This window comes from Lathamus discolor, chromosome Z (assembly GCF_037157495.1).
Source record: "Lathamus discolor isolate bLatDis1 chromosome Z, bLatDis1.hap1, whole genome shotgun sequence".
NCBI lineage: Eukaryota > Metazoa > Chordata > Aves > Psittaciformes > Psittacidae > Lathamus > Lathamus discolor.
This window is the reverse complement of record NC_088909.1, coordinates 453,966-478,942: the sequence shown is the minus strand read 5'-3', so window position 1 is coordinate 478,942 and position 24,977 is coordinate 453,966. Positions and strand designations below refer to the sequence as shown.

Genomic DNA, 24,977 nt, shown 5'->3' with positions numbered 1-24,977 from the left:
AGGAGTTGCCATTGGCAGTTGTTCTACCACTCTGTTTCCTGTGGCTTTTCATGTAATTGCCACTCATTACTCTAGCACAGACCTAGAATCCAGTAGGATTTTCTACCACTCTCAAGATATGTCATAAAAGCATTTTGAAACGTGAACACATCATCTTGGCATCAGTTGGAAAAATACTGTGTTTGAATGATAAACTTCCACATCAGAAACATAGGAGCTTCCCAGCTTGTCCAGGTTAACTATGCCTTGCTTTTTCTGTCCCTACAGAACAGAAGTTCTTTTGGTTTTATCAAAAGGTTCAACATTAACACTGGATTCAACAGTGGGCTCTGAAGAGACATGAAACAACATGCGTTAATAGCAACTTTATTGTTTCACTGGTGCAAAATCATGATACTGAATAAACTTGTGTAATGTGTTTCCCCCTAAATTTACAGTAATGAAGGTTATACATATCTATATAGATTGCAATTTCTCTATTTTTATACTATTTCGGACAAAGTTATCTTGATAAATATACCCTGTGCACAGTATTGGCCCTCACTGAATGTCACAGAGCCTTAATATGCAAAATATAACTTCTGGTTTTGAACATGGTGCTTTAAAATTCTCCAAACATGCATTAATATATTCTAGTTTTTAGGGAAAAATATTACACTTAGTCTTAACTTGCATTAAAAGAGAAGCACAAGCAGAATCTGACATACAGTAATAGCAAAAATCGATGCTCTGTGTAAGGATCAGACACAGTTTCAGATGACAGTCACTGCCAATTTAGAACTCTAGTGCTACAGAAGCAACAGTGAAAAAACAGAAGAAAAATCAGAACCTGCAGAGCCTTACCATGTCACATGGATTTCAAAGAAAGTTTCAGCCATGCTAACTGACAAAACCTGCAGTCGCTGGTCCAACCTTTCAAATTGTTAAGAGTACCCCACACAAGTGTTTGAAGAGCCAGACTGAACACATGAATGTTAACTTGACATTTCTGAAAGGCTCAACCTATGAATCTACCTTAAAAAGAAAAACAAATAAACCATATGGTATGTAAATGAAAAGAAGTAAGTACAGTGTGTATCCTCCTAAAGAACAAGACCTTCATAAATTGGCCCCTCAGATTCTGGTGATTCCCTCCTCAGACGCAAGTGCTCCAGTGTGTTGTCAAAGTGTTTGTTAATTTGTTCTGTTTCTTCGGTAGACTCAAGGTTTGGGAGATCTTCTCTTATCTTCTGTATCAGCTGATTCAAAACCTGAATTGTCACCTACAGGAGAACATAAACAGAAGTCATCAGCAAGACCCACACAGAAGTGCATTGACATTGTCTTTAAAAGATTTGTGTCTAAACAGTTGGTATTTGGACAGTTCTTAGAAATATTGGCAAGGCTGTATGCAGACAAACTGTTGGAGACAGCCTTCTCTTGCTTCTCATAGGGCTACTCTGATTTCAGAGCTTTGTGGAAATTGCCCCCATGCCAGCAAATGTAGTTTAATCAGTCATTAATCTGATAGATTTATGACTTTTACTACAGCATTTCTCTACAGTTTATTCGACATAAATTGAAAAAGCTTTAAACCAAAAAAGCAGATAAATCAGATTGTCTGTGCGCTCTAATATAATGTTTCTTGTAAAAGTCAGTCAGGATGGTAATACCACATTTAAAGTAGTTCTTAGTGACTAAGTCACTGCCTAGGAAAGCACATTTGCCTAGTGAGTCCTGCAACGCACAGAACACACTGAATCCAAAGACTGTTTTTACATTTGCCAAGTGTTTTGAAAGTCAAGATTTTATTTTCATCTCCATCAGATACTGCATCTCCTATACTAGAACACTACAGCAGGAAGCCAGATCAGTTGTTGTGAAGTCAACAAATCCCTAAAATCGCTTTAGACATTCTTTCAGAAGTACAGGGTATTCATTGACATCTGCTCTTGACCAAATAATGACACTGGGGGGGGGATGTTGATCTCTACTTGATCAAACAGCTTTTTCAAAAAGTTTACTAGTTATGATCAAACAGCTTTTTCAAAAAGTTTACTAGTTATCTGCTAACAGCAAGTATATGCAACAACTATCCCAGATTGCAGATGCAAAATTTAAAATGGTACATGAGATGTCATTATCTGTTTCTCAGAACTAAAGCTTACACCAACCATTTGATGCACTCAGCAGTGACCTTAGTTACTTTCAAGTAGTGAATCACTTTCTTTCCCTTATGTACATATTAAGTTATGTACCTGTAAAGTTAGATGAGCAAGTAGTAAGATTTCAAGTCCTAGTAAGTTTTAATCTAACAAATATTTCTGGTATCTAAGTCCCACAATGTTTACGTTCATAACTAAATAGAAAACTTTTGGTGTTTTCACCCATGTAAGAATGAAGCTTTATCCCAAATTTTACTACCATATCCATAATTGGCTACTCTTACTGCCAGAACTTGTGCCTCTTACAACTACAGAGCAAGTTGAAGACACATGATTTGGGGTATAAGCATGAATGAAGAGCTTAAAGAAATCCTCTTTTAAAAAGATGCAATAGAGAGAGTGCATTTCCACTCACTGCCTCATTTTCCTTCTCATAAAAGTAGATGTATCTGTTCAGAATTTCTATGAAAAGCTGGACTTGCAGAGAGGGGTCCATGCACTGATTCGCTATCTTTAGAGCCTTCTTTAGGCATTCCATCACTCTTTTTCCTCCATGAAGCTAGAAGGAAAAAAACAAAGATTAGAAGATATAACAACCTTAGGGAGCTCCAGTGTTCTCTTCCCTTGGCACATTTCCTGGTGGTCCACTACAAACACAAAACTACACAAACTGGGCAAACAAGCTGTCATTGAAAAATTGACAGTTTAAGTCTTGTTAAATCAGGCAAAAACATGAACAGTTGTTGACAGCCCTCGATAATGAGATGAACTCAATCTTGTTAATACATATACTCATGCATACTTTTAGAGAAACAGATTTCAAACACTGCTTTTCATAATTACAACAGTTTATGTCACCAGCCCTGAAGAACACACAATTACTTTTTTACATTTAATTTCAATAATGCGTATCTTTAATTTGGTAGTTTAGTAGCTCACATGTAACACATCTACAATGGCAGACACATGCAAAATGCAGACTCTACTTTAGCAGCCAGTCACCAATTCCTCTCCAAAGTTTGCATGGTACTTCCACCCTTAAAATTGAGTTGTCTCTGTTTTGGTATTTATGCATGCAGCTTACACTGCAGTGCGATTTAGAAGCTTTATACATTAGAATACATTTCAACAAAGTCTACATCACTAAGTGATATATCTACTTCAGAAGCAAGTGCCTTCAGAAGAAGGGCAGAGCAAGGAGAAGGAAGGCAGAGGTAGGATGTGTTACACTGCTGTCCCTTTATTCTTACCTCCTCTCCGTTCTTGTCAGTATTTCGGCCAGACCAAAACAGATGGGCACAAGTACTCACAGCCCGGCACTGGTCTGGCTTCTTAAGGAGCTTAGAGGCCGCCAATGCACACTGAGTCCTCAAAGGCTCGTGGTTCTCCTCACTGAAACACTTCATCCTCTCAAATGTCCCAATTATCAAGGTGATTGCAGCCAGCTGCGCTTTTGAGTCACTAATTTCATCTTCATACAGAGAGAAGGCCTAGTCAAAGGAGAAAGCAAGACTCTTAATCACTGCTTTAGAACACATCTGCAAAAAAACCCAAATCACACGTGTCAGTGACAAGGCAGTAATGTGTCCAGTTTTACATTAGTTAAAAGCTTCATGCAGGAAAACAGATCTTTCATTGAGAGTGTCAAAATTATGTTAAGTACACAGACTGGAAATAAATCTTCCACAAAATACTTCTTAAGTGATCATAATAAACAAATGCGATTCTACATATAACCTGAAGATTGAGTTTTCCTCATTTCAAGCATCTGTTTGAATATGGAACCTCTGTAGCAGTAGTAGTCTGTGGAGAGCATTTGGTTATTTGAAACACACAGAACAGTAGAGCAGAAGTTGAGGGGTAGGTCAGTAACCAGCGCAGGTAAAAATCATTGGCACTGCTGCTACAATGATGAAGAGCCTTGAGAGAAAATACGAGACTAAAAATCTGATGAAACTATGAACCATCTCCAATAGAAGGCATGTAACTGCCATGCTGCTCTCATCTTCAGAATTGTGCTATAAAAGCAACTGATACAAGACAGTGAGGAAAGGCTGAGGTTATCAGCTACTTGGTTTAAGAATAAGCATTAGTAGCAGTATTAGAGGAAACGTTAGGACAAATCTTGAAACATGGATAACATTAAATACATTGGTTCTTTATCTGATTGGAAGGATGGCAATGTTTTTGCAACAAGTAAGGCTTAAGGCCAAGAAACAGACTGAAGTGGATTTTCACACTAGTTTATAATCGGTTTCAATACAAGGATTTTAATTAGAAAAGCCCAGCAGGACAGGTGTGAACAGTGCAAATTTTAGAGAACTTTCAAAGAGGGCTTGTGGTCAGGACAACACCTGCGTGACAGCAGGAGCTGTGACAGGCTTGGAAGCAGTGAAGGAGCATTTTTATGTTGAGAAAGCTGCACTCCTCCAGTGAGCCAACTACGCGAGCAGGAGGCAGTATTGCAACATACCACATGTTGTCAAACTGAGTATTCAAATCAGTGGCAACGGAACTTAATTCCACAGCAGCCTGGGAAGCAAGAATTAAGATGAGGAGTTTCTACTTAGTAGCATTAGCTGTCAGTCATTTCAAGATGTTTTAATTACACTGAATGGTTTAGTGTTCAGGAAACCTACCCAAGCCAAATTTAAGGTAGTACAGGACAGTGAGTGTAATAGTTGGACACTCACCTGGGACATGAATTCATAGGCCACAGTTTCATGATTCTCAAAGCCAATCTCTCCTGCAGCCAGTGCTCCTTGTAGGAAGAGACGGAGAGGCAGCTCTGCCAGTTCTGCTTTGATCAGAGCACTGATGGTCTGATGAGCAAACGAGAAGATCTTCTGGCATTTCTTTTCCCATTTGTCATCCTAGAGAAGAGGAACAAGCCAAAGCTTGCACAAGACTATTGCTACAAAGAGAATCTAAATTGTAACAAGATCTGTCAAATGCTCGTCTGTTTTCTTCTGTGTGCCACACCGGCACTTACTGAAGCAGTATTGAGTGCCCTAGCAGTACTGTGTTGACCTCAGTGGATGTTCACAAAAGTATTTCTTCCATTTACAAGAAGTTCACACCTATTTTTCCTACCAGCTCATAGAAACCTTCCTGACAAGTAACTGCAGTTACCACAGTTATGCTTAGAACATAGCTAATGAGGCTTTTGCTCAGTTAAATGGAGAAAAATTCTATTCAGTCTGGAGCATCAATCAGGAAGGGAGAAGAATTTTAAAACATTTTGAGGAGTGTTTTAACAAACAGCATTTTACCTTATTTCCCCACAATATATCCTCCAAATAAGGAAAAGTAATATTTTAGCTAAGTATTTCAATCAGAAAGCATTAAAGGGCCAAGATGGACCAGTGATTGTTTTAGTGTGCACTTCTGCAACTACTGTATGAGTTAAACTACAAAGAAACACTTGCTTTTAGAAACATTAAAATAGCATAGCTACAGATTTAGAAGTTGATGAATTTCAATATCTGGATTTAAATTGGTTTCATGCCAGCACTTGCAGTGTCCCAGCTCTCTGGTCTCCCCAGATAAAAACACACCAGTCACCTTCATGAATAAATAACTAACCAATTTCTGCTTCACCATTCCTCAACTGCTGAGGTAATTTAGTATGAATTGATAAAAATCCTCCATAAGTTAGAAAGCTCTTTACTTTTACCTCTAGTAAAAATCTGCCTCAAGAAAAAGCAAACAAAAACCTTAGCATTCTACATCAAGTTTTAGCATACAGACATAGCCAGACAAAATGCATTTTTAAGAAAGCCCTAAAGATGCAAGTACACAAGAGTACCTAGAGGTCAGCTTACCACTTTGGAGTTTTCTTTGTAGCGAAAAGCAAGCTGGTATGCAGCAAAAACCAATGGTGGCAGTGTAAAACGAATACGTTGGTTCCCACCTGCACCAAAGTGCTTCCGGGCAGTGTTGAGGATCTAGAATAGAAGCACTGTAAGCTTACAGCACCCTTGAAAATGTGTGTTATTCATATCTGTAACTTAGTCTGCGCTCTACAAAATCAGAAAGACACGGTGGCAGCATCAGACAGACTGCAGTATTTTGGAAGGACTACATACAAGTTGCTTTACTTGAATTAAATGTGTGCAGTCTGTATTATCTCCACAAACTTTTCTTGTTGTATTATATTTATTGCAGACACATTTCAGACTGTGCAGGAAGATGGAAGTTGCCTGAGCTTCCATTTAATAATGACATCAGATACATTCTGTCCTCAATGCAATGGAAGCTACAAAAGCGCCATTTTTCCCTACAGTAGCCTGTAAGAACATAGAAGTAAGAAGCTAAGTTTCATGAAACTCAACACACAAGTTCGTAAGGCAGCTCATACTCTGAGAGAGACTATAGCACTACATTCTGATAGCCACACCTGCAACTGTTGCCATTTCCCACTGCTGTTAGGTTTTCATTATGCTCATTAATGCTTCTTTTATTGCATTTCTCAGTTTTAAGCACAAGCCGCACATACAATATGAACACAATATTTGCCTTTTGCCCTTGTTCTCAATGAGTGGAGAGAGACTAATGAGCTCTCCTTGTTTGTACTCTTAGCTTCTCCCCTTCCCCTTATTTTGGGATTATTTCTATCCATTGATACAATTAGTCATGTATTCTCACAACCAGAATTCTTGGCAATAGCAAGAATCTCAGATATCGGAAATCATTCAATCCATTCAAGGCAAACTAAACATTAGAATAACCTGACTCCCTTTCAAATGGGACAACTCAGATACACCATATTTCACACTAAAACTTTAGAAACCAAATTTCAGGTAATTTCTACTAGAGATCAGAGTTAAAAAGTGAGATTTTTTTATTTTAAGTGTCAGAACAGTGATGGCTAATTTACTACAGCCAGGTATTATTACCTTGCTGTCTAGTCACAGCAGTCCATTACCACCTTGAAACAAGCACTGGAAGTGAAGCTCACTGTCCAACCCTACATACATTTTTAGATTACCTGAATTCTAGTTACTAGAATTCATGTAAACAACATGAGTAAATAGAAATCTGTCATCACCCATTACTCACTTTATTAGACACTTTAGCTTGTAATGCACTAAGGTGAATGAATTTGCATTTCAGCCCTCTTCCATACAGAATGCGTAATTTAAAGTGAAATACTGTGAAAGAGTTACGAAAATCCCATAGTCCTGGATTTTTTCCTACTGTTCCTGTAATGCAGGAAAATCTGATACAAGCATTTGTGATGCTTATCAAAAAGTACAAACTAATACAGTTGCATCAAAACTGCCACCTTATGCTTTTAAGTCGTTATCTGCTTTTTCCAAATACAAGCCATTTCATACTAGCATTAAACGTGTCACACAATGTTCTCTACCAAATATGTAGCGCCACAGCAGTGATGCCCCAGCACACTGTGATGTCCCAGCTACACACTGATGTCCCAAACACTACAGTCATGTCCCAGACATGCTGAAGTCTTGTACAGTAAATAAAGGAAGAACTGACAATTTACGGAACACAAGCATTTCAAAGCACTGATAGCCATACCAGATACTGTTGGTCGGGGTCATCTGAATGCAAGAGATGAATAAATCGCCCCACAAGACTCTGCTCATCAGCAAAGTCCTCAGGGTCAGGATCTTCAGCAGGCTGATCCGGTTGATCCTGGATCAGTGTGGATACCAAATTCATGATAGCATCAACCTGTCAAAGTCAATAATAGCTCTGTTTAAACCAAAGCAGCCTATAAGCATAAGTTGAAGTGAACTGGGAGCATCTTTACAGCCATTCACAGAGCTGATGAAGCATGAGCAAAGTCAGAGTTGGTGATGCTTTAGAAAGTATTAGTCTTACTCCCTGAAGTACGGTCCCTCCTAGCAGAAGTGGGACAGCACAGCAGTACAGAGGAAATTCCGATTCCAAAAGTACTATCCAGGTCTTCTTCAGGTAATTTTAAGGGGGTTCAGGGTCTTCGCTCAAACTTAACAGAAACAGTCTCTAGGATGAGGTTAGGTAAGATGTGCAAAGACAAGATATTTAAGAACATGGGTGAATGACTTATGTGGGATAAAGCTCTCCTACAAAGATGGGAAGAGAGGTACACAGGCTAGGAAAAAAAGCATGCCTTCCATGAAGTCTATGATTCTAAGTCACTCAGTATTTGTTTTCAAATCTTCAAATAGCAGTTCAAATTAACTTATGTCATACCTGTTCTTGGGATACAATTTCTGTGTTATAATCCAATACATTGCTAAGCACGTAACAACTCATGCTCTTCCTGGACTCATAATCAAAGTATTCAAAGAGTGGGTGAAAATGTTTTAGTTTCAGAACTGTCAGGATGTTGCTGTAAGTATCAACAGGGATTTTCAAAAGTCTAGTCAGCTCCTTTGAAACAGCACTGCTTGTTGCAATACTGAAAAAAAATACATGCAAAACACAAAATTAATAGTTCACACATGCAGACAGATTTAAAGTCTGTCTCAATACCAATTCTGATGTATAGCACAACATCTAAGCAACTTGCTGATACAGAGAAAGGAAAAGGTATCAAAACTTTTATCTTGCTCTTTAGGACATACAGTGGAAAATTCACATTTTAAGTTGCTGATGGCAGAAGCAGAGATTGTGGCTGCAAATTCAGCAAGGGGAGAACTCAGCTGCTGTAAGGGATGAACAGATAATGACTACACACTGCTTGGCACACACATTGTGTACTGTAGAGTGGCACAGTAGGATTTATGCACAGGTGAGCAAGTCCTGGTTAGTCAGTAGTATATCATGATCCTCTATAGCTTGGACCAAAGGCATTAATACTACACATCAAAGCATGTTTGCTATTTTGCTAAATATGAAACATAGAAGTCAAGATTTTCAAGTATTAATCACCACACCAAAGAGAATGCAGGAGATATTTACTTACTGTTCTAAATTAAGTTTGTTGAATATTTCCACGGTTGTCTCCAACACCTTATCAACATAGTCAACACGGTCTGGGTAGCATTTCATAGCCAAGTTAATGAGAGAAACTTGCAAAGACACCACATCCTCTGAGGGCATGTCCTGACGAGACTGAAATTTAAGACAGCACTGAGTGGATTAAAAAAAAGCACATAACTTGCAAAATCATCCCAAAACTGCATGCAAGAATACCCAGCATACCTGTATAACAGTAGCCACCTGCTGTGAAAATATGTCAAACAGTTTGATATCTGCTGGGATACCAGGTCCATCTTCACGATGTGCAAATAAAGCTAACCTAGTAACACATAAAGGAAAGCAGCTTGGTCAGCAAAGTCTTTCAACTTCTCAGATGCAGGCGAGAAAGAGATACTGACAAGCAAAGCAAGTCCTTTGGTATATTTGCAAGCTCTATTACAAGCAAAAAGAAAATTAATGGAAGTCAGAAATCTCAAGAGAAATTGAGCCTGGTAAATATCAGTCCTGGAAAAATGTGTTGACAGATAGCAAGCTGAAGAGCGAGCGAGAAGGACATTTCATAATCCCATGTTTTTCAGCTAGGAGCAAATATTCTGTTCTAGTAGAGAAAGAAGTATTCTACTCAGCTGATGGAAGAGCAAATATCCTGCATCTATTCAGTGATTTTACTGAAGTCAGATATCCAGTAGCACTCTCTGCAAAACAGTCTCTAGAGAAAAAACAGAAGAAGTATGCTGACTTAACTATGCTTTGTCTCCAAAGACAGACCAACATGTTTGGTACTTCCAATGTTTGCAAAGAACAAACTATAATGCAAATTTGAAGTGGAGAAGAATACTTTGGTGGGTTTTTTTTTTGGTGGGGGGTGGGGAACCGAAGCAAGAGATCACTATCCAGCACACATCCAAAGGATGCTGTAGACCTGTCTCTATCTGTAATAATGTCTCTATCTGTAATAAGAGAAAGTCACTCCAACCACCGTTTCTGCAAAAATCAGACACAACATAAGAAACACTACAGGAAGGCAAGCAATTTACCAAGGCTGCAGCATAAAAAACGCTCAGCATTGCTGTCTTTGCTTTTTAATTGCTAAGGGATTATTCTATACTGAATTACAGAAAGACCTACATACTAAAAATAAAAGTATTTAGGAAAAAGCACCTGATCAAAGTTTTTAAGTTATTAAACTTTAATTTTGAATGTACTTTGGGTCTGAAACAAAAAGGCAGATAAGAAAAGGCTGAGGTGCCAAGAAACCTCACTGCCAGTTAAAAACAGACATTGAACTACTATTGTATTTCATTAGTGTGGTAACAAGAAGACTTTCTAAAGCCAGGAACAATCACTGCTTTTTCTCAAAAGGACAAGGCAGCTTTTCTTGGCAACAGGTCAAAAGGTAAGGCCAGCATGTTACAAAGTAGGATAAATTGCAGGCAGATGGCAGCATAATTAAAAGCTGTGAATGGCTGAGTAAGGCAAGAAAGATCCCAAAGCAGCAAGGCTATTTGCAGAAAGATTGCATAACGGGAAAGCCCCATGGGAATACGGACTACAGCTTCACAAGCTTCCTCAGCAGTCACAGATGTTCAATTATCCTATACCAGCTGAGATAAAGATGAGAAATGCCAACAGGCACTATCTCCATGGGGCAGATTTGCACCTTAACTACACAATACTGAAACACACAACAGTTGCTCCTAACAACTCCAATCTAAGCACAAGAACATCTTCCCTACATACATGGGACAGATTCATCCTCCAATACTTGCAGTAACACTGCAGTAAGAAGCACAACTTGCCATAGTACAAAAATGATGAACATCACACCACCACACTTTTACCTGTGTCCTACAGCCAAATGAGAAAGCTCTGGAAGACACTACTAGTGGCCCAACAAAACACAGTAGTGGTAAGTCTAGGAGGACAGCAGGCTCAGTCTTAAGTCAGTTGCTTGCTGTTGTTTTTAACAGTGAAAACTTACTGTGGAGGTAATACCAAAGCTGTTCGAGTCCTCCAAGTAGACATGACTGCAAAAGCTACTTGAGGAAAACCTGGCAAGAATCACATTGCTATGCATTAATGTAAGTAAGAAGCTAGCAAAAAGTTGTGACCTCTGTTGAAAGCAGTCACAAGACAGACAGTTTCAGAAATCAGGATGTTATAGGCAATGCCTTTGGGGTTTGGAGGTTTTGTGCTTGTTTTTTTGTTGTGGGGTTTGTTGTTTTTTTTAAAGCTAACTAAATTGTGAAAACCCTCACAAAACCACAGCTGCAAAGTGCAGAAAACCAATGAACTCCTGTGAACATGTCCAGACGAAGGTAGAGCTGTTTCTCTGCCAAGTGCACAAATACTGAAAGATACTCCAGTAAGACTGAAGTCCTTTACAAATAGATCTGATGTAACCTGAAGAAAACAAGCTACAGATTTGTTTTTACTATAAGATCCTAAGTTATACCATTCATGCTTAATATATACATGTTCCATCTCCAGACATTAGAGAAGACAAAGAAACAAAACCACAACAACTATACTCATTGTTGAATGCCAGTAGGACTCAAGATCCCTATAGGAACTGAAGTCCATATATTGGTATGTGGACCAAATACACAAAGGAACATACATTTGTGTGCAAATGCCAGGACAAAGCTTTTCTGAGGCTTCAAAAACCCAGGAAAGTGCACCTCCTTTCCACAATATGAAAGTATACGCATTCACTGATAATTTGTATTGCTTCCTTTCAGGATACAGATCAAAACTTCAGTTTGATCTTAAAGGTCTTTTCCAAACTAAACGATTCTATAATTCCTCCCCCATATCTGAATTCAGTGCAAGCAGTCTTAAGCTGTACCTCCACAGGAAAAACATGTTTGGGAGAACAGGCAGGAAGTTTTTGGTAAACTAAGAAATTAAGAAGGCAGCTCCATTTTCTACTAGCTCTTTTATGAAGAGGTGTTATGTTATGCTCTTATCAAAACTGCAAGGTAAAGTACCCTTGATATGTGATTTAGCCATGAGGATTTTCAGGATTTCAAGAGATACTTATGATCGATATGGCTGTCAAAGCAGAACACTGCTACCACTTTAGCTCAGAAACATGAAATTGGTCGATACTAAATGGGTTGTTTTCTGGCTTAATCTGTTTACAAGTTTTAATCAGTCCTTAAGGCAGGTTTCATTGGAAGCTGTAAAAGCAGAGTCCAGAGGGCAGAAGCTATGTTACTCACAGCCTTAATTACAGCTAATGGAAATACACAGAAACAGTGAAGTTACATGATATCAAAAGTGGAAAATTTTCAAATGCTGGAAGAACTATCATCTCCTTGTGCACAACACAAACTTAATTTTGAGCCAATTTCCACCCCCATGGTCACTCACCTGTCAATTAAAGCAATAATTATATTTTTCACATTCACATTTTGGTGCAGCTCAGCACAGGCTCTGAGAAATGGGTTCAGGGTTTGGAGGTGAAATTCATCGGGAAAAACCTGAAGTTTTAGATCAATAGTCATCATTAGTTACCAAAAAAATACATCAAATTGAGTTTGCCAATTGTTACACAACAGTAAAATGCAACAGAGTAATTCTAAAGCAGACAGCCACACAGTAAATATGGACTGGCCTACCAGTGCTCTAGCTGACCATGACTGGGTAAATGCATGAAGCAAGAGGTGCAAGACAAACGGGTAACTTGAGGGACCAGCTATCTATTATAATTCATACTGCAGGCACTGCAGCTCAGATGTTTACAAGATTCTGCAGCAGAAGGAGCACAAAATCAATTTGTTTCCACTTTGCTCATCTGTTAAAAAATATGGGATAAGGCACTAGGTAAGAGTAAGATTGATGAAGTTTTCCATTTCATGAGAAAGAGGTGAAAGCCTGAATCTGACTAAAAATAGAGGAATAAGTGTCGCTGTGTCCCATCACTGAAATTGAATTTAAGCAGCTCACCTGTATGATGCACTCCATGAGGTACTCCTGAGCTAAAGCATCTCTACAGTTTACAACTTGCTCCAATATTCCAGAAAGAACAATCTGGAATAGGAGAAAGAGTTTTGCAGTGATTTGACAATTACTAAGTTTATATTCAAACTTGCACATTTAATCCAAGCAGACCAGTATTTCTAACATTTCTCAAATTTTTCCTTACTTTTTCTCATAAAAAGTCCCAGTTTTCAGCAGTTCCATCCTTCAGAAGAAAAAAAAAAATAAAATCTCCTGGTCTTAGACATCTGTCCCTTTCATACATTGTACAATTTGCAAACTGATTTAGAACATCAGTGCTACTAGCTTTGCTGGCACATACTACTACTCAGTCTCAGCAGCATTGCTTAAAAATATTTTTCAGCAACTATATGGTAGAACTCTCAAAGGACAAACTTCTAAATAAGGTATTTGCTTGACTATCATTTCATGCAGTAACAGTTCTCTTGAATGCTTTGGGAAGCATAGCTTTGTTTAAGTAGTAAAGTCTACCACAGAACTTTGTATGCGTACACATCCCTTCAAATCAACTCATTCTATAAGTAAAATGGGAATCGAGAAGGGAAGTTTTAAAACTTCTTGTCAACATTACCCACAAACTTAAAGGAAAAATGCATGACTCATCCTCAGCCTCACAACACGTTAACACAGCTTTATTAGCCTTCAGAACTTTTACTCAGGTGAAGAGCTTGAGAAGCACCAGGATTACTGAACTTTCAGCATAGCTGTGACACTTCAAGCTGCCTATCTGAAAGTCCAAACTGGTTTCATTTGGAAAAAGTAAAAGAAGTCAAAAAGCATGGACAGACATCCTACCTGCTTGTATCGTTCCACATTAACACCTTCCAACTGACTGAGGCGAACCAGGTTTGTTCCCACTAGGATCCTGAGTTCCTGCCTTTCTCGCTCCCTTTTCTCTCTGTCCCGACTATGGCCCTGGTGTTGCATTCGCACCCAAAGTTTGTTCATCTCAGCAAAGTTCAGCAGCACAAAATCCATTGAATCACTAATGTCTCCAGTGGTTTCTTCACTGCAATTGAGGAGAGGTTAGGAACAGGAAGTCTGTCAGAGGTATTCATCCCTCCATCTGGTGAACATCCCATTTTAAGCAGGTAAGAGGGTACAGAAGTGTATAGTGGGCTTGTAAGAAAGTTTCATACCCTCTCCTGTGAGATACCTTAGTTCTGAAATTCTGTTGCGGTTTAAGCACAGGTGGTAACTCAGAACCATGCAGCTGCTTGCTCACTCCCCCTCTTCTTCCCTCCCCACCAGCTCCAAGAGGAATGGGGAGGAGAACCGACAGAATGTAAATCCCACACGTTGAGATAAGAACAGTCCAGTAACTAAAGTATAACACAAACCACTACTGCTACCACCAATAATAATAAAGGGAATAACAAGGGGAGAGAATACAAAACTAAAAGAGGAAAACAGTAAGTATAAGTGATGCACAATGCAATTGCTCACCACCTGCTAAACAATACCCAGCCCAACCTGAGCAGTGATCTGAGCCTCCTGGGTAGCTCCCCCAGTTTCTATACTGGGCATGATGTGCTGTGGTATGAAATACTCCTTTGGCTACTTTGGGTCAGGTGTCCTGTCTCTGCTTCCTCCCAGCTTCTCATGCCCCTCCTCACTGGCAGAGCATGAGACTGAAAAGTCTTGATCAGAGTAAGCAACACTTAACAATAACTAAAAACACTGGTGTGCTATCAGTATTGTTCTCAGACTAGAGCTGAAAACACAGCACTACACCCACTACTAGAAAGGAGAAAAATAACTGCTACAGCTAAACACAGGTTCATACCCTGCGTTGTGAGAAACCTTAGATCTGAAAGAGAATTCTTAATGGACAAAATACCCGTTAGAACTCTACGCTTGACAGATCTACTTATCTCAGACCCAAAGAAAGTCATACAGAACATTTAAATAGGTTATGTTTAAAACAATTTTTTAAAAATTCTTCCTTGTGAGGGTGCTGAGGCGCTGGCACAGGGTGCCCAGAGAAGTTGTGGCTGCCCCATCCCTGGCAGTGTTCAAGCCCAGGCTGGACACAGGGGCTTGGAGCAACCTGCTCTAGTGGAAGGTGTCCCTGCCCATGTCAGGGGGTTGGAACTGGCTGAGCTTTAAGGTCCCTTCCCATCCAAACCAGCCTGGGATTCTATGATCTTACTCTGCTTGCTCGCCTTCATCTGGTAAGATATTCCTCGTACACTGCAGGAGATAGTTCCTAAGAAAGAGGCCTCTAAGAGGATGCTGTACTCCACGGCACATCTCCACCAGGTCTTTCAAAATATCTTTCCTGGACTGTGGAAATGACTTGACATAGACAACACCCACTGTTATCAGGAGATATCTGCAAAAGGCACAGAATCAAACAATAAATTATAAATAACATCATACTTAGAGGTAACAGTTCCTTTCTTCCATCCTGGCAGTATTACCAAAGCACAGAAAGCAATACAACGTCATCTAGGTCCCATAATTTTGCATATTAAATTAACTTTCAACTCCTGTTTTCCTCTGCTAGACAGCAACAGAAAGTCTGAATAGCCACCCAGCCTCATCACAACACTTTATGCATTGAATCTTTAAATGCTCAGCATACCTCAAGTTCTGAATGCTCTCAGGTTAGCTTGTCTATACTTCCAGCACCCCACTAAACTGGAAAACATCTCCAATGCATATAGATAAGCAATCTGTTATGGTGAAGCAGTTAAGCCTCTTTCACACTTTAGTCTAGCAGGAGAGGTGTTATGCTCTTCAAAAATCCCCAGGCCTATACTCATTCTTTCAGCATCTCTGTATTAAGTGAAACGTAGAAGAGACATGCAAGACACAAAGGACTGATGCTCCAGTGTACTGAGGTCCCCTTCAGCTTAAGAGAAAAAACTTACAATACTCAGGACTTTCACATATTCTGTTTAGAGGCCTCAAGCCTCTGACACCTCTGTCTCCTGCATGGATGTGCACAGAACCTTCATGAAAGCACCAGAAATGTTCATGAGGGATAGTAAGAGTCAACATCAAGCAAGCAAGAAGACAACTCAAATGATTATGCAGAGGGGTAAAGACATTGTGGTAGTCATTAGTCAAACTCCAGAAACTGCATGAGGATGCAGACTTGTGTCTACAAAGCCACTTCCTGGCATGAACATAATGTCAGGAGTTAGTAACTGCATTACCAAACAAAATCTGAGTCCTAAGTCTGACTATCTAGATCGACTCCAGCCCAATGGTAATATATTTAAAGGTAAGCCTTCCAATAACATCTCTAGCACACTAACACCAAAAGCACATATTTAGAACCACAAAGATTTTTAAAATTAAGTCACAGAGGTTTTCAGCTTCCTTTTCACATTTCTTACCCTCCAAGAGACAGACAGTTATGAGGCATCTGCTCTTTGTGAGAATCTAAGACTTGGATCCTCAGGTACAAGTTCATTAACAGATAATTGAAAATGTTAATAAATGTGTAATCAATCTTAGTGATCAGAAAGTGGTACTTTTGTGGTACTAATTTTCCATTAGTACTGTGGTACTCATCTTCCACTGGTCAGCTAGTTACTCAAAAGCCAACTTTTTTCCAGTATCAATGCACTTCCATCTTGGTCATGTGCAAAACAACACACTGGCAGGAAGAACTGACCTTCTAAAGCTGCACTCTTGGCCTAAATCTCAGAAGTATCACAGCAATCCTCTCTTAACATATGCAGAAATACTGCTCACCATTGCAAACTGCGTACTTGCTGTGAAGCAAGAATGCAGAGTCAATCATTACCTGCACCCAGAGTCCAACCACTATTAACTACTTTTAACACACGGTAACATATACACACTTACAGTCTTGGAATAATATTTCCAGCATACTGTACTAGCTCGTAAAGGTCTGCCACTTTCCTTCCTTTGGCAAATTCATCTGTCAGGTAGACTTCCAAGTAGTGCAGCTCATCAGAAATTGCCATGTCTTTCTCATAGTTAAGGATTTTAATTTTAAATATCTAAAACAGATTTACATACTAATTTGCTCATTCACACCAAAAAGGAAAGATGCTGTACCAAGTACAATCATGCCCAAGTAGGCAGTACCTCTGAAACAATATAAACACTATTGGGATAAACATGCACAACTAACCCCAAGCCTTCAACTGTCAGTTTTAGTATATTAGGAAAGGGAAAAAAAAACATAAATCAAAAGAGCAAGCAAATGAATGTGATTGAACAGAGTATCTAAAGTAACTGCATACTATGTCTTTAGAAGAACACCATCCACTCCAGGAGAAAGCAGTATTTGAATATATTCACATTCTGTTCCTAAGTCGCATAAACTTCTTCAGATAACACAGTATGCACAAGTAAACACACTGAGGAACTACATGTGATTAGAAGCTAATAAAATAACGAAGGGCAAAAAATAAGTTGGTTTTACAGATTTTGGGGCTAGCATAGTGCAAGCAGAGTTGTTTTACAGAGCTGATATTTTTTATGGAACTAGACTACTGAAAGCTTCCAAAAGAAGACAGAAAATACATGGAAGACTTGCTCTGTACCAAAGGGAAAAGACAAATTTACACAGTGGGCAAATAAGTGTGTCTTCTCCTACAATATATTCAGGTAACTAAATGCTGAGGAAAAAATGCTAGTAAACATGAGATAGAGGAGATGCCATTATACCAAAAAAGCAGAACATTTCACTGAGCACTTCAACTATTTGTTTCCTCTTCAAAGGATACAGAGCTCATAATAGCTCTTCGGGGATAACATAGAAGTCCGCAGCTCACCAAGCATGTTGGAAGCATGTTTCAGAGCATCCATGAGCTTGTTTTTGTCCTGTAGAAGAAGAAAGAGAGAATATTCTGTAAGAAATACCAGGCAACCACAGTATTTTAGAAAGCTACACTTTTAGCCTTTAAAAAAAGCAGATGGAGAATACACACTGTCAGCAGACTACTGTTAGAATTCTTCTTTTCCTACTTCTTGCCCAACACCACCACCCTACTGAAAGCCACAGCTTATTAGGCTTCATATAGACTTATGATGCATATAATCACCTGGCACCACAGGATACATGGCAAACTTCTAATCTACCACCTATATATACTTGGGTTACTTCTCTTCACAGTACTGGAGATGAGTATTGATTCACTGGCTTACTCCTAACAGACAAGAAGCTTCATTGCATTTTAAAGTCACATTCTTACCAAGCATCTCTTCATCTGGAAAGACTGCACCTTCACAGCCTGTATGGCTTCATCCAGGAGTTTTTCCTGTTCATCCTGAGGAGACTGCTGTGTTATTGGCTGGAGGGAGAAAAAAAAACAACAACAAAACAAACAAACAAAACCAAACAGAACTCAGTAATTTTTATGAAGCTGTTTATGACTTGATTCAAACCAGATTCCTGCAGTCTAGAATACCATGCAAGTGACACTGCAGTGTAACCACTCAAGAGCTATCAAACAGCTGTGTGACATGCAAGTGAGAGAGCTCCCAGGACCTCACAAAAAACCTCAGGTCAGGGGTGAGATCGGTTATGAGTAGCCTGTGAACACCACTGCTTCTTGCAGTGCACAGCCAAGGGGACAGAACAGGGTCAACTTTTCCCTCCTAACATTTAGAGGTCAAGAATCCAGCACAAGATCTGACAAGAAAAATCTTCAAGAGAATGCAAAGACATCCCTATGCTGAGAGGAAGCACTGTTACTTCATTACACAGAGTTTCGAAGCAAAGCCCAGACTGCACATGCTGCAAGTGCGCAGATGCTTTCCTGTACTCACAATTCTCAATTACCTGCTGTCTGAGGCACAGGACTCTATTAAGGACAAGCTTCAGATAAGCAAAGGATAAAGTACAGCCAGTGCTTTCTGGAAGGTAGAAGTGACTTACAAAAGGCGATAGAAAACTGAAGAGAAGCAACAACTCTTCATGTCCACTACTAATCCCAGTGACCTCCTCCTCTTACCTCTCCTCAAAGGCCTTCAACACCTTTTGCCTTTTCATGTTTCATATTGCGTTTCTTTATGACTCAGAGAGTATCGCCTTTTTCACTATATCTCAGTAACAAGCTAGTAGGCTATGAGCTACATCATCCTAACATTCTTAAAACTAGTATCCTCAGTACCAACTCCTCCCACACAGCCCACGAGTGCACTCCTCATAAATGTCTTCTGAGCACTGAGGTTAAAACTGAGGTCTTCATTAAAATAGAGAGGTTTTACCTTATCAGAACTTCCAGGTTATAGAGCACTGCAGTCTTGATACACCCCTGTTCTCTCCCATACTTAATTACATTCTTGTTCTGCAATTGGAATCTCCCTAAAGAGACACAGACAGTATTTCCCCTTTGTTCTTCCCATACCCTTTTCCACATACAGATTACCTCCATCACACCCAAACAGGCAGTGAAACTGCCCTTGAAGGTTTTCTATCACCCAGCTAGATAAAACCAAGGCTGATCCAACATTCGTGAAAATCCTCCTTCAAGGAGGAAGTTATAGGAGATAAAGGTTCCTTCCAACCAATACTTCCATGACTCAATGTGCCTCAGTAATCTTCAAACCATGCACAATAACTAATTAACAAGTCTATTTAGTCAACAGAAAAAGCCACTTATGCTAATTAGAGTGACTGCACATCTTACAAAGCTCTCTATAATAAATAACAAAGTGCAGCTCTTTCAAGAAAGAATTTAAGCATAAGGCAACAGTAGCATCCACGGCTAGATGACCCTACTTCCCAGGCCATTCAGTAGGTACAAACTCTTAGAAAACCTCCATCTGTGAAGCAAGAATGTTCTGCCAGCAAACTTTGCTGCAATTCCTAAGCTTTATTTATTCCACAACAGATTAGAATTTCAAGGAACAGAAGATGACAGTGCTGGGACTGGTGTGCAACAATATCAAACCATCTTGTAACAGACTTGCTGAATTATGCCTATGACAGAACATTTGTCATACTCTACCATACCCTGAATCTAGCACTAGTGTTTTAGAGAAGATACATCACTACTAAGCTGAGTACCATATGCTGTAACCACATCAGATATCTCTATGTTAAATCGCAGTCAGAAACAGCCCAGTAACATTGACACTAACCACAACTTCCCATGTCCCCTTTTTCTAATGGGCATTAAGCTTACACAGTCACCAGTCCTGCTGTGCCACCCTCAGTTGTCCACAGGGCTGAGTAGTGCTGGGAAAGCCATTCAGGCTGTAAAGCACCAAATAAGCCAGAAGACTAGCCCAGCTGATCCACAGTTTACCATTCATGCTACAACCACATAAAATATTGCAAGCAGGACTGTGAGAAGGCAGCCTTTTGAGAGCAACACCAAGTTAAAAGCATTTATTGAAACACTTATTTGCTACAGCCCCAAGAAGTAGTTGGCAGAGTACATGTGCATCACTTTCCTTACTTTTGGTGTGAAAAACACTGGTTAAAGCATAATGGCTACTATGTGTTTGAGACTATGTTTTACATCATACCAATAATAATCTCATCAGAAATATCTAACTGAAGGTATACACTCTTATGCAACTTTAACCACTGCCTTTTACCAACAACTAAGGAACTAATGGAGTTTCAGAGTCTTGCTTTCAGATCTAGCTTTCACATTTATACTGAAACAGTCAGCTTTGTATCAAATTCTGCCTGCATCAACAGAAGACATTGACAGTATTTCCATTTCTGCTCTAAATCTGAGCAGCAAGGTCCCACGCTGTATTCAACACTGGGACTGTACAAAATACATGACTGAATTAATTGACAAGCATTTCCACAATAGCACAAGTGATCAATTTTTTTTTTCTGTATCTCTTCAAGATTAAGACTAAAATCACACTTGTATCTGTTCCAGAATAACGACTGAGAAGGTGACCAGTCTAAACAAAGATGTCTGTACTACAAGGGTACTGTACTTCATGTCTAAACAAGGCGGTATTGGCATTGTACAGCCGCACAGGTTGTGAGATAACCTACCACTGCCACCAGCATATAAAAGAAGCAGTCTAAAGTGGTGTTTGTAACAGCTTCACTTCTATATGAAAACATCTTAACAGCAGCAACACTGAACAAGTTCTAACTCTTTCTTCCATTTCAAAGTCTGAGTATTTATCAGCTTACCCTTTTCTTTCTACTTCAGAAAGCAAGCTACTTTCAGATTCAGAATGACAGAGGTTTCCACGCATGGTTATTATCAACTGACACACAAGATCATATCAAGATACACATACCCTGATAACACGCACCTGAAGTTTGAGGAAGTTGTGGCAAAAAACAGCTGAAGGAAAGAGAACACACATAAAAGACTACCAACCACAGTTAGCAGGGCACACACCAAACTGAAAACTAGTTCTTCTGTCAGGTACAGTGTTGAATAAAGCTGTTTCGGTTCTCTGTCTTCCACTTTAAAAAAGGAACCCAATAAAAAAAAAATGGCAATTTCAAGTGCTATTTTATCAAAAAAATGTGATTGTGCTGTGGAGTCCTATGCCAACCTACAAACAAAAATCTGGAACATAAGCTTTTGAAGCAGAAGATTTTGGCACTGGAGAAAAGCAGCAGTACTCCATAATCATAGCACAGAAATGTTCTGGCTTGTCAACAACATATACAATAAGGCATAAACTCCTGCATAAACACAAGATAAGCAATTTATAGGCTTTTAGAAATGCCTGAGCCTTACCCCTATTAGATACACTGCAAATGTTGAAGAAAAAAGGAGAGTTGATGTGAACACAATTTTCTGCTTTATTTGCTCCCTAACCTTTTTTCCTCTGAGAAAAGGTTTAAACCATGACAAGTGACAAGGACAGAGAACTGCCTCATTAGCTGCACTATCAGCAGCTGTTGAGGGGAGCTGGTTTTTGGTGTGTGCTGTGTGGGGGTTTTTGTTCCTTTCAGGTTTGTTTCTTTGTTGTTTAGGTTTGTGGTTTGTTTTTAATTTTGGGGTATTTTTGTTTGTTTGTTTGCTTGCTTGTTCGTTTGTTCATTAGCTGCACTATCAGCAGCTGTTGAGGGGAGCTGGTTTTTGGTGTGTGCTGTGTGGGGGTTTTTGTTCCTTTCAGGTTTGTTTCTTTGTTGTTTAGGTTTGTGGTTTGTTTTTAATTTTGGGGTATTTTTGTTTGTTTGTTTGCTTGCTTGTTCGTTTGTTCTTTGTTTTAATAAAGGCTGGTGATCTGCAAGTTGCCCTGGACTTTGAAAACAAGATGTATTTTTTTTTAACCCCAAACTAGCCTGGGAGAAGTCTACTGCACAAATGATCAGAGTGGGCAATACAAGTTATTTTGCAGATAACAATTAGAAAAGTGTATTATCACAGCAGCAAACATAATTCTGGACCATGCCTTTCTTCATAATAGCTTTAACATACATAATATTCTTCAACACACAAAGTAAATATTACACCTATTGTGTAGAATTTTCTTACTTTCTAATAGCTCCTTGGGAAGACTCCATAAACTCCACACTTAGTTTCACACTTGATTTAGCTGCATTCTGTAGATGGTTATTATTTTGAGTCAATGTGTGACTAGTTACAATGCTCATTTCACTTACAAATCTGGTAACTTTCAGTACTCAAGAGAAAGAATTACATGGTATTGAAATACAGCAGAATTCATGGCAAGCTTATGGAGCCTACCAAACAGCCCAAATTCTGACTATACTGGTACGCTAAGTTGGATACAGAGTACCAATAAAACAAGCAGAAGGTTTTGCTTCTGTTCCATTCTAAAGCGCATTTTCATCTAATCTCCAAATGATTAAATACTTTTCTTTAGATAACTCACGTGCTCACATCCTGTTCCACACATGACTTTTCCTTCTGTTTACTCACATGCTTTTGCTTAGTACCTGCAAGGTCCTACACCTGGGTCAGGGCAACAACCCCAGGCACAGCTACAGCTTGGGAAGAGAACAGATTCAGAGCAGCCCTGCAGAGAAGGACGTGAGGGTAGTGGCTGATGAGAAGCTGAACACGAGCTAGCTTCAGTGTGCGCTTGCAGCCCAGAAAGCCAATTGTATCCCCGGCTGCACCAAAAGGAGTGTGACCAGCAGGTCGAAGGAAGTGATCCTGCCCCTCTACTCTGCTCTTGTGAGATGATCTTAAGGTCCTTTCCTACCCTAACTTTTTTAATGATTCTATGATTTTACAATGAATGAGATTTATCCAAGGTCTTTCTGTCTCCTCCTAGCTGGATATATTAGGACTACTACCAACCAGTTACCCTTGAGATATTTAAAATGAACACTACCCAACAGAAGATGGGTTAGCTACAGAAGCAGATCAGGACAGCTGCCAGCCTACAAAAGAAACCTCGGTGCACACAAGGCAATTCAATAAAAATCACTGAGCTGCCTGGAAGTCACCAAAAACGCATAAGCATTTTATATCACATAGAAAGCATTACTCTGCAATACTGAAGCCAACTCCAGAACTCTATAGATAGGAGCTCAAAGATGAACCAGAGAGAAGAAAATATTTTTCACATATTTAAACTGCTACTTACTGCCACAGGAAGCCACAAGACATTAACAAGAATTAAGGGGCTGGACTTTGTATTCAGGGGATGGTCAAGAACAGCCAGTGCCCTGTTAAAATCAGTCTTGTTAAAGGTACTTAAACATCTATGTAGATTTAGCATTTCACATCGCCTAATTAATTTTCTTCCATTCATCTCACACATAACATTCAGGTTTTGCCCCCTCCACCTCTAGAGAATGTAGTATTAAACTGAAAACAACATATACATAACTTGAAAGTCTATTCCAAAAGCCTAAGAACTGTGCGATTCCTGCTTCATAAAGCTTGCACTTAGTTTCCGCCCCACAGTCTACATACTATTGCTACTGTTTATACTCTACACTTAGGTCAATTAACATGCTGTGATGGTTACAGCAAGTGCTGCTTAAAGTCTGACTGATTATTAAATGCTGCAGAAGACACACTAAACAGGCAGACTTTCAGTTTTACCAGAAAACTTGGTTGTCCCCTTATTTTTACTGGAAACTGAAGAGCATTTCTCAATAAAACCTATTTCCATGCTGAAATTTCAGGTCTGCCTCTCTAATAAACACCATAATGTGCTCCAGACGCTCTATGGAGATGCGCTCAGCAACGCAAAGCAACCTTTCTCTGCAGGAAGAGAAAGGATGTTCGCTGGGACAGTCTGAAACAGCAACTCTGGAGGGTCGGGGGAGGAACTGCCCCGGGGTAGGCTGCGATGCGGACAAGAGGAACAAGTCTGCCAGCGCTGGAGAGGACACAGCCTGGGGCCAGCATGAACAGCATGCTACACCACAAAACTCGGGCCAGAGGCGCAGCAGGGGTTCCCCAGCCAACACACCGACCTCCACTGCAGCCCCACAAACGAACTCGGTGCAGCCCACCACGGCAGTGACTGCTCTGGCCCGGGCAGGGGCGGGCCGCGGGCAGCGAACTGCTACCGCGAGCATCGCAGGCCCAGCCCTCAACTCAGCCTTGCCCGGGCCTGCCGGCGGCCTCTGGGCCCAACTCCAGCCCCCATACCCGGCCGGGAGCGCCCTCAGGGCCACCGGGCGCGGCCGTTGACGGCGCTCCCTAGCAGGAGCCCCTGGTCCAGCCCGGCCCCGGGCGCACGGGCCTGCCTCTGGGCCACCGGCGGGCGCGGGCCGGACCCCCCCCACTCGGACACACAGCAGCGCTCGGGCCGCACCCAGTGCCCCCCGCCAGGCCAGGCCAGGCCAGGCCAGGCCAGGCCAGCCCCGCCACCGCCCGGCCCAGCCCCACCGTCTCTCACCATGGTCGCGCCGCCACCACAGACCACCCCCGCCAGCAGCACCCCGCAGAGCCGCGCACCGTCATATGACTGCTCCGCCCCACCCCGCCCTTTCCATTGGTTCGCTTCGAGGAAGTGGGGCGCTCCAGGGCGATT

The 24,977-nt window shown here is 40.4% G+C and overlaps 1 protein-coding gene across 1 annotated transcript; it reads right to left on the bottom strand.

Moving 5' to 3' along the window:
• Positions 1-350: 350 nt before the first annotated feature.
• On the bottom strand, positions 351-24,921 carry VPS35 (VPS35 retromer complex component). Its single transcript, XM_065661450.1, has 17 exons — positions 24,843-24,921; positions 18,266-18,364; positions 17,798-17,894; positions 16,908-17,031; positions 15,238-15,420; positions 13,881-14,094; positions 13,032-13,115; positions 12,456-12,565; positions 9,303-9,399; positions 9,064-9,212; positions 8,349-8,556; positions 7,689-7,844; positions 5,969-6,091; positions 4,838-5,017; positions 3,395-3,634; positions 2,560-2,703; positions 351-1,262 (listed from the first exon to the last, which is right to left on the bottom strand). Exons 1-17 carry the CDS (start codon positions 24,843-24,845, stop codon positions 1,083-1,085), a joined length of 2,391 nt encoding a protein of 796 aa, XP_065517522.1. The 5' UTR covers positions 24,846-24,921; the 3' UTR covers positions 351-1,082.
• Between the last annotated feature and the right edge of the window lie 56 nt (positions 24,922-24,977).